The 17,819-nt window shown below is 57.1% G+C and overlaps 5 protein-coding genes across 5 annotated transcripts; all 5 read right to left on the bottom strand.

Annotated features, from left to right (window-relative positions):
* Positions 1 to 1,575, bottom strand: LOC134549478 (inositol 1,4,5-trisphosphate receptor-interacting protein-like 1). The gene has a single exon (XM_063395020.1). It carries the CDS (start codon positions 1,573 to 1,575, stop codon positions 1 to 3), a length of 1,575 nt encoding a protein of 524 aa, XP_063251090.1.
* A 2,180-nt stretch (positions 1,576 to 3,755) lies between these two features.
* On the bottom strand, positions 3,756 to 5,330 carry LOC134549434 (inositol 1,4,5-trisphosphate receptor-interacting protein-like 1). Its single transcript, XM_063394980.1, has one exon. The coding sequence runs from the start codon at positions 5,328 to 5,330 to the stop codon at positions 3,756 to 3,758; it is 1,575 nt and encodes a 524-aa protein (XP_063251050.1).
* Positions 5,331 to 7,510: 2,180 nt separating this feature from the next.
* On the bottom strand, positions 7,511 to 9,085 carry LOC134549429 (inositol 1,4,5-trisphosphate receptor-interacting protein-like 1). Its single transcript, XM_063394975.1, has one exon. It carries the CDS (start codon positions 9,083 to 9,085, stop codon positions 7,511 to 7,513), a length of 1,575 nt encoding a protein of 524 aa, XP_063251045.1.
* A 2,180-nt stretch (positions 9,086 to 11,265) lies between these two features.
* LOC134549479 (inositol 1,4,5-trisphosphate receptor-interacting protein-like 1) lies at positions 11,266 to 12,840 on the bottom strand. Its single transcript, XM_063395021.1, has one exon. It carries the CDS (start codon positions 12,838 to 12,840, stop codon positions 11,266 to 11,268), a length of 1,575 nt encoding a protein of 524 aa, XP_063251091.1.
* Positions 12,841 to 15,020: 2,180 nt separating this feature from the next.
* Positions 15,021 to 16,595, bottom strand: LOC134549433 (inositol 1,4,5-trisphosphate receptor-interacting protein-like 1). Its single transcript, XM_063394979.1, has one exon. The coding sequence runs from the start codon at positions 16,593 to 16,595 to the stop codon at positions 15,021 to 15,023; it is 1,575 nt and encodes a 524-aa protein (XP_063251049.1).
* Between the last annotated feature and the right edge of the window lie 1,224 nt (positions 16,596 to 17,819).

Below are 17,819 nucleotides of genomic sequence, written 5' to 3'. Positions count from 1 at the left end.
TCAGTGGCTGGAGAGCAGCACCCAGAGGCGATAGCGCAGCTGACCATAGGCGTGCACGGCCTCTCTGTGGGCGGCCGGATCTCGGGCCAGGTGCTCAAAGAGGTTGAGCGGCTCAAGGCCTCGCATTGCCGGCGGCACGCTGATCTCGGCAGGAAGCCTCTTGCTGCCCAGCACAAAGGGCTCCAGGCGTTTCAGCTGCAGGCAGCGGCCCAGGTATGCCATGATGGCCCAGAGCTGCCGTGCAAATTCACTGCTGCGCCACCGGGACAGCGGGACGGTGGTCAGCACGTGCATGACCACAGTCTTCCAGACAGAGCTGGAGAAACCTGTGCCCCTGAGGAGGCAGGTGAAGACCTGCAGGCATTTCAGGGCCAAGCGCTCACACGGCACCTGCCTGGCAATGTGCCGGAAGAATTTCACCTCGGCCACAGCGCACGTCTCGGGCCACGCTGTGCTTGGGTTGAAGTCGGCCCCGGCGGGCCGGCTTCTCCCAAAGGTCCTGGAGACGCCTTCCTGGGCCTCTGTGGTCTGGCTGACCACAAAGATGTCGGAGTCCCCATGGCGCACCCCAAGGAACACCTCCAGCGTCAGGCTCTTCTGGCCTTGGCTCAGCCGCAATTGGCAGGAACGGCTGCAGGGCTGGATCGCCAAGTGCCAGGAGCCTGACTGAGGCACGTGCGGCCACGAGGATTTCACCAAGCCGTGGAACCAGCAGCAGGTTTTCTCCACGTCCAGGTAGGAGCCGGTGCACAGTGTCTTGAGGAGGCTGCGCTCAGGCTTGCGCTGCAGCTTCTTCTGCGAGTGGTGCAGCAAGCACAACAGCTCCTCGCCCTGCTGCTCCCTCTGGCACGTGCACACCAGCTCCACACGGACGCTGAAGCTCCTTGCTGCCATCTGCCCTGCACTGTTCAGCTCTAAGTAGAAGGTGTGCCCTGGCGGGGGGTTCAGGGGGACTAGCACACGGTACACCCCATCCCACTCACGGGGACTCCAACCCTCAAAAGCACTGCCCACCCCAATGGCTTCCTCAGGCACCGGGTAGAAAGTGTTGCTCACGCTGTCCACAAAGACACGCCTCAAGCTCTCCATCAGCTCAGCTATCACTGAGCAACCTCTCTCCAGCTCCTCCACAGCCCAGTCTATGCGATCCACTGAAAGGATGCCTTGCTTATTTCCACCATCTCGCCTGTCTGCTCTGTCTTCCATTCCACCACTGCCGCTTTCTTCCTTGCCACCATCACTGCCTTCTTTTCCACTGGCTGCCACGTCACCTTGACCGTCTACTTTTCTATCCTCGTTCTTGCTTCTCTCCACATTTACACTGCCCTGTTCTTCATCCTTGTTTCTAGCCTTGCCATCCTCTTTTAACACTGCCTTCTTTTCTTCCTCAATTGCAGCAAAGCCACTATGGTCCCCTTCCTTCCCACCATCCCTGCTGTCTTCCTGCCCACTCCAATCACGGCCTCTCTGTTCACTGGCATCGCTGCTTTCCTGCACCTTCACATCTGTGTATTCTTCCTCTCCATCTACACCGTCTTCACCTTCATTTATGTCATCACTGTTGCCAGCCTTCATATTCTCACCACCGGTTGTTTCTTTGTTTCCATCCTCTTCTTCCTCCTTTCCAGCATCCTGGTCTTGCTCCACCTGCACATCAGTGCCTTCAATGCTGTTGTCACCCTCTTCTTCAATTGCAGCCACAGGACTGCTGTCGCTCTCATCTCCACTGCTGCTGTTGTCTGCCTCCATAGACAGATCAATGTTTTTCTTGCCTTCCGTTGAATCAACGCTTCCTTCTTCCTCTTCCTTTCCTCTCTCATCTCCTAAGCTCTTGCAGGAGCTCTGGTCCTTGCTGCTGCTGCTGGCTTCCCAGCTCCTTCTCCTGCAGCTAAACCACAGGATCAAGAGGAGCAGGACTCCAGCAAGAGCGCAGAACGGCCACTGCTGCAGAGCACCAAAGAGCGCGGCTCCCCAGCCCAGCTCCTGCTGCTCCGGGGGCCCCTGCTCCAGCTCCTGCAGCAGCCGAGCCATCTCGCGCTCCAGCAGCTCCCGACGCTCCTGCATGCGCCGGTGCGTGGCCTCATCCAGCCCACCGCCAGCAGGCTGCGGGTACTGCATCAGGCTGTGCACCAGCACGAAGAGCAAGGCCAACAACGCCATGGTCTGCAGGGGGACACACGCAAGGGGTTCAGTGGGGCCGCAATGGAGACAGACACTGGGGGCCAGGAGCCGCAGCGAGGGAGCGGCGGCAAGGACAGGGCCCCGGGCAGCTGGCAGGCGGCAAGGCCTGCACCGCTGCCCCCGCAGGCCCCGGGGCCTGAGCAAGGTGCTGCCGCCAAGGGGCTGGGCCCTGCACGCAGGGGCAGAACACACGCCCCGGCTGCTGCCCCCTCTGCCCCAGCCCTCCTCCTGCCCCGTCTCCTCACTGCGTGTGCACTCACCGCTTGCCCAAGCTCTCCTGGGGCAGCAGCACCGGCTGGGGCCTTTTACAGCTGCCCCCATTGTGACACGGCACCTGTGCTGTCACAGAGCCCAGAGCGCATCACAGGCCACCCTCGCCCGCCGTCCCCAGCCCAGCTCGGGGAGCCCGTCATGGCCCTGGGCACCCAAAGCCTCAACAGACACCAAGTGCAGACTTATGCCTTGGGAACCCGGGAACCCCAGAGCTTCCCTTTACAAAGGAGGCTCAATTGCACCCCCCACAACCCTTGTCAAATCTAAATTTGGGAGATATGACCCATGGATGTTCCCAGTGTAAGGGTGCAGGCTTTTATTTATCATTGAAGGCAGAACGTTTTCCCTATGAATATTGATCTTGATAGTTAAGGATACTTTAGCTGTTTTGACCACCATGACTTCTGGTTGAATTCAAGAGGCCAAAGGAATAGCCCCGCTTCAATGCACCATGCAAGTTACTGATGGGCACAATCCCCATTTGAGTCACTTTGTCATTTTTTCAGGAAGTTGCCCTGGATGGCCATTCTTTAAGAAATGGTGGGTTAAATAAAAAGGACACATTTCAGGCAATTTGAGAAACTGCTCTCATTTTATTAATTTTTCCAACACAGATATCCAAATATTACTGGAAAACAGACAAGCAACCACAGTGGGGTCCTTGAATTCCCTCAACTAAGGGTAACTTTGCACAACAGTTATACACTAACAGCACTAAAGGGCCTCCTCCGGAAGACATAAACAAGTCTCATGAAAACTTGGACTACCTATTCTCCTAAAGTGCATCTACAAGGACCTCCATCCTTACAAAACCATTAAAGCTACAGCTCACTACAGCATAACTACATTAAGTCCCTAACAGCCTAGGCTTCCGTCTTTGAGGTGATCTAAGAACCCTCTCCTTACAAAACCATTCAGACTACAGATCACTACTCTACTAACTACACTAACTACATGACTCTACTAACTACACTAAATACCAAACAGGCTGGATTTCTGTCTTTGAGGCGATCCAAGCAACCTCCATCAGATTCACTCTCTTCTGTGAGGATGTGCAAGTGGAGCTACTTTCTGCCTCACAGGCTTAGGCAACATCACTGTTGTAACGGGAAGGTGAAGGGCATGGCAACTCCGAGACGTGTCCGCACAAGGAATCCATGTGCTGCAGCGTCTTCCTTCCGCACGGGCAGGAAAGCAGCTTCAGGATTGCCAGGGACAAAAGCAGGACTTATGCAGCGTTCACGTGGCTGCCATAGGCTGTGAGCCCCGCCAGCAGAGCTCTGTACAGCAGGGAACTCCTCTCAGTGGCTGGAGAGCAGCACCCAGAGGCGATAGCGCAGCTGACCATAGGCGTGCACGGCCTCTCTGTGGGCGGCCGGATCTCGGGCCAGGTGCTCAAAGAGGTTGAGCGGCTCAAGGCCTCGCATTGCCGGCGGCACGCTGATCTCGGCAGGAAGCCTCTTGCTGCCCAGCACAAAGGGCTCCAGGCGTTTCAGCTGCAGGCAGCGGCCCAGGTATGCCATGATGGCCCAGAGCTGCCGTGCAAATTCACTGCTGCGCCACCGGGACAGCGGGACGGTGGTCAGCACGTGCATGACCACAGTCTTCCAGACAGAGCTGGAGAAACCTGTGCCCCTGAGGAGGCAGGTGAAGACCTGCAGGCATTTCAGGGCCAAGCGCTCACACGGCACCTGCCTGGCAATGTGCCGGAAGAATTTCACCTCGGCCACAGCGCACGTCTCGGGCCACGCTGTGCTTGGGTTGAAGTCGGCCCCGGCGGGCCGGCTTCTCCCAAAGGTCCTGGAGACGCCTTCCTGGGCCTCTGTGGTCTGGCTGACCACAAAGATGTCGGAGTCCCCATGGCGCACCCCAAGGAACACCTCCAGCGTCAGGCTCTTCTGGCCTTGGCTCAGCCGCAATTGGCAGGAACGGCTGCAGGGCTGGATCGCCAAGTGCCAGGAGCCTGACTGAGGCACGTGCGGCCACGAGGATTTCACCAAGCCGTGGAACCAGCGGCAGGTTTTCTCCACGTCCAGGTAGGAGCCGGTGCACAGTGTCTTGAGGAGGCTGCGCTCAGGCTTGCGCTGCAGCTTCTTCTGCGAGTGGTGCAGCAAGCACAACAGCTCCTCGCCCTGCTGCTCCCTCTGGCACGTGCACACCAGCTCCACACGGACGCTGAAGCTCCTTGCTGCCATCTGCCCTGCACTGTTCAGCTCTAAGTAGAAGGTGTGCCCTGGCGGGGGGTTCAGGGGGACTAGCACACGGTACACCCCATCCCACTCACGGGGACTCCAACCCTCAAAAGCACTGCCCACCCCAATGGCTTCCTCAGGCACCGGGTAGAAAGTGTTGCTCACGCTGTCCACAAAGACACGCCTCAAGCTCTCCATCAGCTCAGCTATCACTGAGCAACCTCTCTCCAGCTCCTCCACAGCCCAGTCTATGCGATCCACTGAAAGGATGCCTTGCTTATTTCCACCATCTCGCCTGTCTGCTCTGTCTTCCATTCCACCACTGCCGCTTTCTTCCTTGCCACCATCACTGCCTTCTTTTCCACTGGCTGCCACGTCACCTTGACCGTCTACTTTTCTATCCTCGTTCTTGCTTCTCTCCACATTTACACTGCCCTGTTCTTCATCCTTGTTTCTAGCCTTGCCATCCTCTTTTAACACTGCCTTCTTTTCTTCCTCGATTGCAGCAAAGCCACTATGGTCCCCTTCCTTCCCACCATCCCTGCTGTCTTCCTGCCCACTCCAATCACGGCCTCTCTGTTCACTGGCATCGCTGCTTTCCTGCACCTTCACATCTGTGTATTCTTCCTCTCCATCTACACCGTCTTCACCTTCATTTATGTCATCACTGTTGCCAGCCTTCATATTCTCACCACCGGTTGTTTCTTTGTTTCCATCCTCTTCTTCCTCCTTTCCAGCATCCTGGTCTTGCTCCACCTGCACATCAGTGCCTTCAATGCTGTTGTCACCCTCTTCTTCAATTGCAGCCACAGGACTGCTGTCGCTCTCATCTCCACTGCTGCTGTTGTCTGCCTCCATAGACAGATCAATGTTTTTCTTGCCTTCCGTTGAATCAACGCTTCCTTCTTCCTCTTCCTTTCCTCTCTCATCTCCTAAGCTCTTGCAGGAGCTCTGGTCCTTGCTGCTGCTGCTGGCTTCCCAGCTCCTTCTCCTGCAGCTAAACCACAGGATCAAGAGGAGCAGGACTCCAGCAAGAGCGCAGAACGGCCACTGCTGCAGAGCACCAAAGAGCGCGGCTCCCCAGCCCAGCTCCTGCTGCTCCGGGGGCCCCTGCTCCAGCTCCTGCAGCAGCCGAGCCATCTCGCGCTCCAGCAGCTCCCGACGCTCCTGCATGCGCCGGTGCGTGGCCTCATCCAGCCCACCGCCAGCAGGCTGCGGGTACTGCATCAGGCTGTGCACCAGCACGAAGAGCAAGGCCAACAACGCCATGGTCTGCAGGGGGACACACGCAAGGGGTTCAGTGGGGCCGCAATGGAGACAGACACTGGGGGCCAGGAGCCGCAGCGAGGGAGCGGCGGCAAGGACAGGGCCCCGGGCAGCTGGCAGGCGGCAAGGCCTGCACCGCTGCCCCCGCAGGCCCCGGGGCCTGAGCAAGGCGCTGCCGCCAAGGGGCTGGGCCCTGCACGCAGGGGCAGAACACACGCCCCGGCTGCTGCCCCCTCTGCCCCAGCCCTCTTCCTGCCCCGTCTCCTCACTGCGTGTGCACTCACCGCTTGCCCAAGCTCTCCTGGGGCAGCAGCACCGGCTGGGGCCTTTTACAGCTGCCCCCATTGTGACACGGCACCTGTGCTGTCACAGAGCCCAGAGCGCATCACAGGCCACCCCTGCCCGCCGTCCCCAGCCCAGCTCGGGGAGCCCATCATGGCCCTGGGCACCCAAAGCCTCAACAGACACCAAGTGCAGACTTATGCCTTGGGAACCCGGGAACCCCAGAGCTTCCCTTTACAAAGGAGGCTCAATTGCACCCCCCACAACCCTTGTCAAATCTAAATTTGGGAGATATGACCCATGGATGTTCCCAGTGTAAGGGTGCAGGCTTTTATTTATCATTGAAGGCAGAACGTTTTCCCTATGAATATTGATCTTGATAGTTAAGGATACTTTAGCTGTTTTGACCACCATGACTTCTGGTTGAATTCAAGAGGCCAAAGGAATAGCCCCGCTTCAATGCACCATGCAAGTTACTGATGGGCACAATCCCCATTTGAGTCACTTTGTCATTTTTTCAGGAAGTTGCCCTGGATGGCCATTCTTTAAGAAATGGTGGGTTAAATAAAAAGGACACATTTCAGGCAATTTGAGAAACTGCTCTCATTTTATTAATTTTTCCAACACAGATATCCAAATATTACTGGAAAACAGACAAGCAACCACAGTGGGGTCCTTGAATTCCCTCAACTAAGGGTAACTTTGCACAACAGTTATACACTAACAGCACTAAAGGGCCTCCTCCGGAAGACATAAAAAAGTCTCATGAAAACTTGGACTACCTATTCTCCTAAAGTGCATCTACAAGGACCTCCATCCTTACAAAACCATTAAAGCTACAGCTCACTACAGCATAACTACATTAAGTCCCTAACAGCCTAGGCTTCCGTCTTTGAGGTGATCTAAGAACCCTCTCCTTACAAAACCATTCAGACTACAGATCACTACTCTACTAACTACACTAACTACATGACTCTACTAACTACACTAAATACCAAACAGGCTGGATTTCTGTCTTTGAGGCGATCCAAGCAACCTCCATCAGATTCACTCTCTTCTGTGAGGATGTGCAAGTGGAGCTACTTTCTGCCTCACAGGCTTAGGCAACATCACTGTTGTAACGGGAAGGTGAAGGGCATGGCAACTCCGAGACGTGTCCGCACAAGGAATCCATGTGCTGCAGCGTCTTCCTTCCGCACGGGCAGGAAAGCAGCTTCAGGATTGCCAGGGACAAAAGCAGGACTTATGCAGCGTTCACGTGGCTGCCATAGGCTGTGAGCCCCGCCAGCAGAGCTCTGTACAGCAGGGAACTCCTCTCAGTGGCTGGAGAGCAGCACCCAGAGGCGATAGCGCAGCTGACCATAGGCGTGCACGGCCTCTCTGTGGGCGGCCGGATCTCGGGCCAGGTGCTCAAAGAGGTTGAGCGGCTCAAGGCCTCGCATTGCCGGCGGCACGCTGATCTCGGCAGGAAGCCTCTTGCTGCCCAGCACAAAGGGCTCCAGGCGTTTCAGCTGCAGGCAGCGGCCCAGGTATGCCATGATGGCCCAGAGCTGCCGTGCAAATTCACTGCTGCGCCACCGGGACAGCGGGACGGTGGTCAGCACGTGCATGACCACAGTCTTCCAGACAGAGCTGGAGAAACCTGTGCCCCTGAGGAGGCAGGTGAAGACCTGCAGGCATTTCAGGGCCAAGCGCTCACACGGCACCTGCCTGGCAATGTGCCGGAAGAATTTCACCTCGGCCACAGCGCACGTCTCGGGCCACGCTGTGCTTGGGTTGAAGTCGGCCCCGGCGGGCCGGCTTCTCCCAAAGGTCCTGGAGACGCCTTCCTGGGCCTCTGCGGTCTGGCTGACCACAAAGATGTCGGAGTCCCCATGGCGCACCCCAAGGAACACCTCCAGCGTCAGGCTCTTCTGGCCTTGGCTCAGCCGCAATTGGCAGGAACGGCTGCAGGGCTGGATCGCCAAGTGCCAGGAGCCTGACTGAGGCACGTGCGGCCACGAGGATTTCACCAAGCCGTGGAACCAGCGGCAGGTTTTCTCCACGTCCAGGTAGGAGCCGGTGCACAGTGTCTTGAGGAGGCTGCGCTCAGGCTTGCGCTGCAGCTTCTTCTGCGAGTGGTGCAGCAAGCACAACAGCTCCTCGCCCTGCTGCTCCCTCTGGCACGTGCACACCAGCTCCACACGGACGCTGAAGCTCCTTGCTGCCATCTGCCCTGCACTGTTCAGCTCTAAGTAGAAGGTGTGCCCTGGCGGGGGGTTCAGGGGGACTAGCACACGGTACACCCCATCCCACTCACGGGGACTCCAACCCTCAAAAGCACTGCCCACCCCAATGGCTTCCTCAGGCACCGGGTAGAAAGTGTTGCTCACGCTGTCCACAAAGACACGCCTCAAGCTCTCCATCAGCTCAGCTATCACTGAGCAACCTCTCTCCAGCTCCTCCACAGCCCAGTCTATGCGATCCACTGAAAGGATGCCTTGCTTATTTCCACCATCTCGCCTGTCTGCTCTGTCTTCCATTCCACCACTGCCGCTTTCTTCCTTGCCACCATCACTGCCTTCTTTTCCACTGGCTGCCACGTCACCTTGACCGTCTACTTTTCTATCCTCGTTCTTGCTTCTCTCCACATTTACACTGCCCTGTTCTTCATCCTTGTTTCTAGCCTTGCCATCCTCTTTTAACACTGCCTTCTTTTCTTCCTCAATTGCAGCAAAGCCACTATGGTCCCCTTCCTTCCCACCATCCCTGCTGTCTTCCTGCCCACTCCAATCACGGCCTCTCTGTTCACTGGCATCGCTGCTTTCCTGCACCTTCACATCTGTGTATTCTTCCTCTCCATCTACACCGTCTTCACCTTCATTTATGTCATCACTGTTGCCAGCCTTCATATTCTCACCACCGGTTGTTTCTTTGTTTCCATCCTCTTCTTCCTCCTTTCCAGCATCCTGGTCTTGCTCCACCTGCACATCAGTGCCTTCAATGCTGTTGTCACCCTCTTCTTCAATTGCAGCCACAGGACTGCTGTCGCTCTCATCTCCACTGCTGCTGTTGTCTGCCTCCATAGACAGATCAATGTTTTTCTTGCCTTCCGTTGAATCAACGCTTCCTTCTTCCTCTTCCTTTCCTCTCTCATCTCCTAAGCTCTTGCAGGAGCTCTGGTCCTTGCTGCTGCTGCTGGCTTCCCAGCTCCTTCTCCTGCAGCTAAACCACAGGATCAAGAGGAGCAGGACTCCAGCAAGAGCGCAGAACGGCCACTGCTGCAGAGCACCAAAGAGCGCGGCTCCCCAGCCCAGCTCCTGCTGCTCCGGGGGCCCCTGCTCCAGCTCCTGCAGCAGCCGAGCCATCTCGCGCTCCAGCAGCTCCCGACGCTCCTGCATGCGCCGGTGCGTGGCCTCATCCAGCCCACCGCCAGCAGGCTGCGGGTACTGCATCAGGCTGTGCACCAGCACGAAGAGCAAGGCCAACAACGCCATGGTCTGCAGGGGGACACACGCAAGGGGTTCAGTGGGGCCGCAATGGAGACAGACACTGGGGGCCAGGAGCCGCAGCGAGGGAGCGGCGGCAAGGACAGGGCCCCGGGCAGCTGGCAGGCGGCAAGGCCTGCACCGCTGCCCCCGCAGGCCCCGGGGCCTGAGCAAGGCGCTGCCGCCAAGGGGCTGGGCCCTGCACGCAGGGGCAGAACACACGCCCCGGCTGCTGCCCCCTCTGCCCCAGCCCTCCTCCTGCCCCGTCTCCTCACTGCGTGTGCACTCACCGCTTGCCCAAGCTCTCCTGGGGCAGCAGCACCGGCTGGGGCCTTTTACAGCTGCCCCCATTGTGACACGGCGCCTGTGCTGTCACAGAGCCCAGAGCGCATCACAGGCCACCCCCGCCCGCCGTCCCCAGCCCAGCTCGGGGAGCCCATCATGGCCCTGGGCACCCAAAGCCTCAACAGACACCAAGTGCAGACTTATGCCTTGGGAACCCGGGAACCCCAGAGCTTCCCTTTACAAAGGAGGCTCAATTGCACCCCCCACAACCCTTGTCAAATCTAAATATGGGAGATATGACCCATGGATGTTCCCAGTGTAAGGGTGCAGGCTTTTATTTATCATTGAAGGCAGAACGTTTTCCCTATGAATATTGATCTTGATAGTTAAGGATACTTTAGCTGTTTTGACCACCATGACTTCTGGTTGAATTCAAGAGGCCAAAGGAATAGCCCCGCTTCAATGCACCATGCAAGTTACTGATGGGCACAATCCCCATTTGAGTCACTTTGTCATTTTTTCAGGAAGTTGCCCTGGATGGCCATTCTTTAAGAAATGGTGGGTTAAATAAAAAGGACACATTTCAGGCAATTTGAGAAACTGCTCTCATTTTATTAATTTTTCCAACACAGATATCCAAATATTACTGGAAAACAGACAAGCAACCACAGTGGGGTCCTTGAATTCCCTCAACTAAGGGTAACTTTGCACAACAGTTATACACTAACAGCACTAAAGGGCCTCCTCCGGAAGACATAAAAAAGTCTCATGAAAACTTGGACTACCTATTCTCCTAAAGTGCATCTACAAGGACCTCCATCCTTACAAAACCATTAAAGCTACAGCTCACTACAGCATAACTACATTAAGTCCCTAACAGCCTAGGCTTCCGTCTTTGAGGTGATCTAAGAACCCTCTCCTTACAAAACCATTCAGACTACAGATCACTACTCTACTAACTACACTAACTACATGACTCTACTAACTACACTAAATACCAAACAGGCTGGATTTCTGTCTTTGAGGCGATCCAAGCAACCTCCATCAGATTCACTCTCTTCTGTGAGGATGTGCAAGTGGAGCTACTTTCTGCCTCACAGGCTTAGGCAACATCACTGTTGTAACGGGAAGGTGAAGGGCATGGCAACTCCGAGACGTGTCCGCACAAGGAATCCATGTGCTGCAGCGTCTTCCTTCCGCACGGGCAGGAAAGCAGCTTCAGGATTGCCAGGGACAAAAGCAGGACTTATGCAGCGTTCACGTGGCTGCCATAGGCTGTGAGCCCCGCCAGCAGAGCTCTGTACAGCAGGGAACTCCTCTCAGTGGCTGGAGAGCAGCACCCAGAGGCGATAGCGCAGCTGACCATAGGCGTGCACGGCCTCTCTGTGGGCGGCCGGATCTCGGGCCAGGTGCTCAAAGAGGTTGAGCGGCTCAAGGCCTCGCATTGCCGGCGGCACGCTGATCTCGGCAGGAAGCCTCTTGCTGCCCAGCACAAAGGGCTCCAGGCGTTTCAGCTGCAGGCAGCGGCCCAGGTATGCCATGATGGCCCAGAGCTGCCGTGCAAATTCACTGCTGCGCCACCGGGACAGCGGGACGGTGGTCAGCACGTGCATGACCACAGTCTTCCAGACAGAGCTGGAGAAACCTGTGCCCCTGAGGAGGCAGGTGAAGACCTGCAGGCATTTCAGGGCCAAGCGCTCACACGGCACCTGCCTGGCAATGTGCCGGAAGAATTTCACCTCGGCCACAGCGCACGTCTCGGGCCACGCTGTGCTTGGGTTGAAGTCGGCCCCGGCGGGCCGGCTTCTCCCAAAGGTCCTGGAGACGCCTTCCTGGGCCTCTGTGGTCTGGCTGACCACAAAGATGTCGGAGTCCCCATGGCGCACCCCAAGGAACACCTCCAGCGTCAGGCTCTTCTGGCCTTGGCTCAGCCGCAATTGGCAGGAACGGCTGCAGGGCTGGATCGCCAAGTGCCAGGAGCCTGACTGAGGCACGTGTGGCCACGAGGATTTCACCAAGCCGTGGAACCAGCGGCAGGTTTTCTCCACGTCCAGGTAGGAGCCGGTGCACAGTGTCTTGAGGAGGCTGCGCTCAGGCTTGCGCTGCAGCTTCTTCTGCGAGTGGTGCAGCAAGCACAACAGCTCCTCGCCCTGCTGCTCCCTCTGGCACGTGCACACCAGCTCCACACGGACGCTGAAGCTCCTTGCTGCCATCTGCCCTGCACTGTTCAGCTCTAAGTAGAAGGTGTGCCCTGGCGGGGGGTTCAGGGGGACTAGCACACGGTACACCCCATCCCACTCACGGGGACTCCAACCCTCAAAAGCACTGCCCACCCCAATGGCTTCCTCAGGCACCGGGTAGAAAGTGTTGCTCACGCTGTCCACAAAGACACGCCTCAAGCTCTCCATCAGCTCAGCTATCACTGAGCAACCTCTCTCCAGCTCCTCCACAGCCCAGTCTATGCGATCCACTGAAAGGATGCCTTGCTTATTTCCACCATCTCGCCTGTCTGCTCTGTCTTCCATTCCACCACTGCCGCTTTCTTCCTTGCCACCATCACTGCCTTCTTTTCCACTGGCTGCCACGTCACCTTGACCGTCTACTTTTCTATCCTCGTTCTTGCTTCTCTCCACATTTACACTGCCCTGTTCTTCATCCTTGTTTCTAGCCTTGCCATCCTCTTTTAACACTGCCTTCTTTTCTTCCTCGATTGCAGCAAAGCCACTATGGTCCCCTTCCTTCCCACCATCCCTGCTGTCTTCCTGCCCACTCCAATCACGGCCTCTCTGTTCACTGGCATCGCTGCTTTCCTGCACCTTCACATCTGTGTATTCTTCCTCTCCATCTACACCGTCTTCACCTTCATTTATGTCATCACTGTTGCCAGCCTTCATATTCTCACCACCGGTTGTTTCTTTGTTTCCATCCTCTTCTTCCTCCTTTCCAGCATCCTGGTCTTGCTCCACCTGCACATCAGTGCCTTCAATGCTGTTGTCACCCTCTTCTTCAATTGCAGCCACAGGACTGCTGTCGCTCTCATCTCCACTGCTGCTGTTGTCTGCCTCCATAGACAGATCAATGTTTTTCTTGCCTTCCGTTGAATCAACGCTTCCTTCTTCCTCTTCCTTTCCTCTCTCATCTCCTAAGCTCTTGCAGGAGCTCTGGTCCTTGCTGCTGCTGCTGGCTTCCCAGCTCCTTCTCCTGCAGCTAAACCACAGGATCAAGAGGAGCAGGACTCCAGCAAGAGCGCAGAACGGCCACTGCTGCAGAGCACCAAAGAGCGCGGCTCCCCAGCCCAGCTCCTGCTGCTCCGGGGGCCCCTGCTCCAGCTCCTGCAGCAGCCGAGCCATCTCGCGCTCCAGCAGCTCCCGACGCTCCTGCATGCGCCGGTGCGTGGCCTCATCCAGCCCACCGCCAGCAGGCTGCGGGTACTGCATCAGGCTGTGCACCAGCACGAAGAGCAAGGCCAACAACGCCATGGTCTGCAGGGGGACACACGCAAGGGGTTCAGTGGGGCCGCAATGGAGACAGACACTGGGGGCCAGGAGCCGCAGCGAGGGAGCGGCGGCAAGGACAGGGCCCCGGGCAGCTGGCAGGCGGCAAGGCCTGCACCGCTGCCCCCGCAGGCCCCGGGGCCTGAGCAAGGCGCTGCCGCCAAGGGGCTGGGCCCTGCACGCAGGGGCAGAACACACGCCCCGGCTGCTGCCCCCTCTGCCCCAGCCCTCCTCCTGCCCCGTCTCCTCACTGCGTGTGCACTCACCGCTTGCCCAAGCTCTCCTGGGGCAGCAGCACCGGCTGGGGCCTTTTACAGCTGCCCCCATTGTGACACGGCGCCTGTGCTGTCACAGAGCCCAGAGCGCATCACAGGCCACCCCCGCCCGCCGTCCCCAGCCCAGCTCGGGGAGCCCATCATGGCCCTGGGCACCCAAAGCCTCAACAGACACCAAGTGCAGACTTATGCCTTGGGAACCCGGGAACCCCAGAGCTTCCCTTTACAAAGGAGGCTCAATTGCACCCCCCACAACCCTTGTCAAATCTAAATATGGGAGATATGACCCATGGATGTTCCCAGTGTAAGGGTGCAGGCTTTTATTTATCATTGAAGGCAGAACGTTTTCCCTATGAATATTGATCTTGATAGTTAAGGATACTTTAGCTGTTTTGACCACCATGACTTCTGGTTGAATTCAAGAGGCCAAAGGAATAGCCCCGCTTCAATGCACCATGCAAGTTACTGATGGGCACAATCCCCATTTGAGTCACTTTGTCATTTTTTCAGGAAGTTGCCCTGGATGGCCATTCTTTAAGAAATGGTGGGTTAAATAAAAAGGACACATTTCAGGCAATTTGAGAAACTGCTCTCATTTTATTAATTTTTCCAACACAGATATCCAAATATTACTGGAAAACAGACAAGCAACCACAGTGGGGTCCTTGAATTCCCTCAACTAAGGGTAACTTTGCACAACAGTTATACACTAACAGCACTAAAGGGCCTCCTCCGGAAGACATAAACAAGTCTCATGAAAACTTGGACTACCTATTCTCCTAAAGTGCATCTACAAGGACCTCCATCCTTACAAAACCATTAAAGCTACAGCTCACTACAGCATAACTACATTAAGTCCCTAACAGCCTAGGCTTCCGTCTTTGAGGTGATCTAAGAACCCTCTCCTTACAAAACCATTCAGACTACAGATCACTACTCTACTAACTACACTAACTACATGACTCTACTAACTACACTAAATACCAAACAGGCTGGATTTCTGTCTTTGAGGCGATCCAAGCAACCTCCATCAGATTCACTCTCTTCTGTGAGGATGTGCAAGTGGAGCTACTTTCTGCCTCACAGGCTTAGGCAACATCACTGTTGTAACGGGAAGGTGAAGGGCATGGCAACTCCGAGACGTGTCCGCACAAGGAATCCATGTGCTGCAGCGTCTTCCTTCCGCACGGGCAGGAAAGCAGCTTCAGGATTGCCAGGGACAAAAGCAGGACTTATGCAGCGTTCACGTGGCTGCCATAGGCTGTGAGCCCCGCCAGCAGAGCTCTGTACAGCAGGGAACTCCTCTCAGTGGCTGGAGAGCAGCACCCAGAGGCGATAGCGCAGCTGACCATAGGCGTGCACGGCCTCTCTGTGGGCGGCCGGATCTCGGGCCAGGTGCTCAAAGAGGTTGAGCGGCTCAAGGCCTCGCATTGCCGGCGGCACGCTGATCTCGGCAGGAAGCCTCTTGCTGCCCAGCACAAAGGGCTCCAGGCGTTTCAGCTGCAGGCAGCGGCCCAGGTATGCCATGATGGCCCAGAGCTGCCGTGCAAATTCACTGCTGCGCCACCGGGACAGCGGGACGGTGGTCAGCACGTGCATGACCACAGTCTTCCAGACAGAGCTGGAGAAACCTGTGCCCCTGAGGAGGCAGGTGAAGACCTGCAGGCATTTCAGGGCCAAGCGCTCACACGGCACCTGCCTGGCAATGTGCCGGAAGAATTTCACCTCGGCCACAGCGCACGTCTCGGGCCACGCTGTGCTTGGGTTGAAGTCGGCCCCGGCGGGCCGGCTTCTCCCAAAGGTCCTGGAGACGCCTTCCTGGGCCTCTGTGGTCTGGCTGACCACAAAGATGTCGGAGTCCCCATGGCGCACCCCAAGGAACACCTCCAGCGTCAGGCTCTTCTGGCCTTGGCTCAGCCGCAATTGGCAGGAACGGCTGCAGGGCTGGATCGCCAAGTGCCAGGAGCCTGACTGAGGCACGTGCGGCCACGAGGATTTCACCAAGCCGTGGAACCAGCGGCAGGTTTTCTCCACGTCCAGGTAGGAGCCGGTGCACAGTGTCTTGAGGAGGCTGCGCTCAGGCTTGCGCTGCAGCTTCTTCTGCGAGTGGTGCAGCAAGCACAACAGCTCCTCGCCCTGCTGCTCCCTCTGGCACGTGCACACCAGCTCCACACGGACGCTGAAGCTCCTTGCTGCCATCTGCCCTGCACTGTTCAGCTCTAAGTAGAAGGTGTGCCCTGGCGGGGGGTTCAGGGGGACTAGCACACGGTACACCCCATCCCACTCACGGGGACTCCAACCCTCAAAAGCACTGCCCACCCCAATGGCTTCCTCAGGCACCGGGTAGAAAGTGTTGCTCACGCTGTCCACAAAGACACGCCTCAAGCTCTCCATCAGCTCAGCTATCACTGAGCAACCTCTCTCCAGCTCCTCCACAGCCCAGTCTATGCGATCCACTGAAAGGATGCCTTGCTTATTTCCACCATCTCGCCTGTCTGCTCTGTCTTCCATTCCACCACTGCCGCTTTCTTCCTTGCCACCATCACTGCCTTCTTTTCCACTGGCTGCCACGTCACCTTGACCGTCTACTTTTCTATCCTCGTTCTTGCTTCTCTCCACATTTACACTGCCCTGTTCTTCATCCTTGTTTCTAGCCTTGCCATCCTCTTTTAACACTGCCTTCTTTTCTTCCTCGATTGCAGCAAAGCCACTATGGTCCCCTTCCTTCCCACCATCCCTGCTGTCTTCCTGCCCACTCCAATCACGGCCTCTCTGTTCACTGGCATCGCTGCTTTCCTGCACCTTCACATCTGTGTATTCTTCCTCTCCATCTACACCGTCTTCACCTTCATTTATGTCATCACTGTTGCCAGCCTTCATATTCTCACCACCGGTTGTTTCTTTGTTTCCATCCTCTTCTTCCTCCTTTCCAGCATCCTGGTCTTGCTCCACCTGCACATCAGTGCCTTCAATGCTGTTGTCACCCTCTTCTTCAATTGCAGCCACAGGACTGCTGTCGCTCTCATCTCCACTGCTGCTGTTGTCTGCCTCCATAGACAGATCAATGTTTTTCTTGCCTTCCGTTGAATCAACGCTTCCTTCTTCCTCTTCCTTTCCTCTCTCATCTCCTAAGCTCTTGCAGGAGCTCTGGTCCTTGCTGCTGCTGCTGGCTTCCCAGCTCCTTCTCCTGCAGCTAAACCACAGGATCAAGAGGAGCAGGACTCCAGCAAGAGCGCAGAACGGCCACTGCTGCAGAGCACCAAAGAGCGCGGCTCCCCAGCCCAGCTCCTGCTGCTCCGGGGGCCCCTGCTCCAGCTCCTGCAGCAGCCGAGCCATCTCGCGCTCCAGCAGCTCCCGACGCTCCTGCATGCGCCGGTGCGTGGCCTCATCCAGCCCACCGCCAGCAGGCTGCGGGTACTGCATCAGGCTGTGCACCAGCACGAAGAGCAAGGCCAACAACGCCATGGTCTGCAGGGGGACACACGCAAGGGGTTCAGTGGGGCCGCAATGGAGACAGACACTGGGGGCCAGGAGCCGCAGCGAGGGAGCGGCGGCAAGGACAGGGCCCCGGGCAGCTGGCAGGCGGCAAGGCCTGCACCGCTGCCCCCGCAGGCCCCGGGGCCTGAGCAAGGCGCTGCCGCCAAGGGGCTGGGCCCTGCACGCAGGGGCAGAACACACGCCCCGGCTGCTGCCCCCTCTGCCCCAGCCCTCCTCCTGCCCCGTCTCCTCACTGCGTGTGCACTCACCGCTTGCCCAAGCTCTCCTGGGGCAGCAGCACCGGCTGGGGCCTTTTACAGCTGCCCCCATTGTGACACGGCGCCTGTGCTGTCACAGAGCCCAGAGCGCATCACAGGCCACCCCCGCCCGCCGTCCCCAGCCCAGCTCGGGGAGCCCATCATGGCCCTGGGCACCCAAAGCCTCAACAGACACCAAGTGCAGACTTATGCCTTGGGAACCCGGGAACCCCAGAGCTTCCCTTTACAAAGGAGGCTCAATTGCACCCCCCACAACCCTTGTCAAATCTAAATATGGGAGATATGACCCATGGATGTTCCCAGTGTAAGGGTGCAGGCTTTTATTTATCATTGAAGGCAGAACGTTTTC

The sequence above is a fragment of the Prinia subflava genome, chromosome 4 (genome assembly GCF_021018805.1).
Source record: "Prinia subflava isolate CZ2003 ecotype Zambia chromosome 4, Cam_Psub_1.2, whole genome shotgun sequence".
Taxonomy (NCBI): Eukaryota; Metazoa; Chordata; class Aves; order Passeriformes; family Cisticolidae; genus Prinia; species Prinia subflava.
This window is presented reverse-complemented; position numbering and strand designations above follow the sequence as displayed.

Excerpts from the sequence above, each read along its gene's own strand:
- LOC134549434 (XM_063394980.1), bottom strand. The coding sequence starts at position 5,330 with ATGAAGGCTGGCAACAGTGATGACATAAATGAAGGTGAAGACGGTGTA.
- LOC134549479 (XM_063395021.1), bottom strand. The coding sequence starts at position 12,840 with ATGAAGGCTGGCAACAGTGATGACATAAATGAAGGTGAAGACGGTGTA.
- LOC134549433 (XM_063394979.1), bottom strand. The coding sequence starts at position 16,595 with ATGAAGGCTGGCAACAGTGATGACATAAATGAAGGTGAAGACGGTGTA.
- LOC134549429 (XM_063394975.1), bottom strand. The coding sequence starts at position 9,085 with ATGAAGGCTGGCAACAGTGATGACATAAATGAAGGTGAAGACGGTGTA.
- LOC134549478 (XM_063395020.1), bottom strand. The coding sequence starts at position 1,575 with ATGAAGGCTGGCAACAGTGATGACATAAATGAAGGTGAAGACGGTGTA.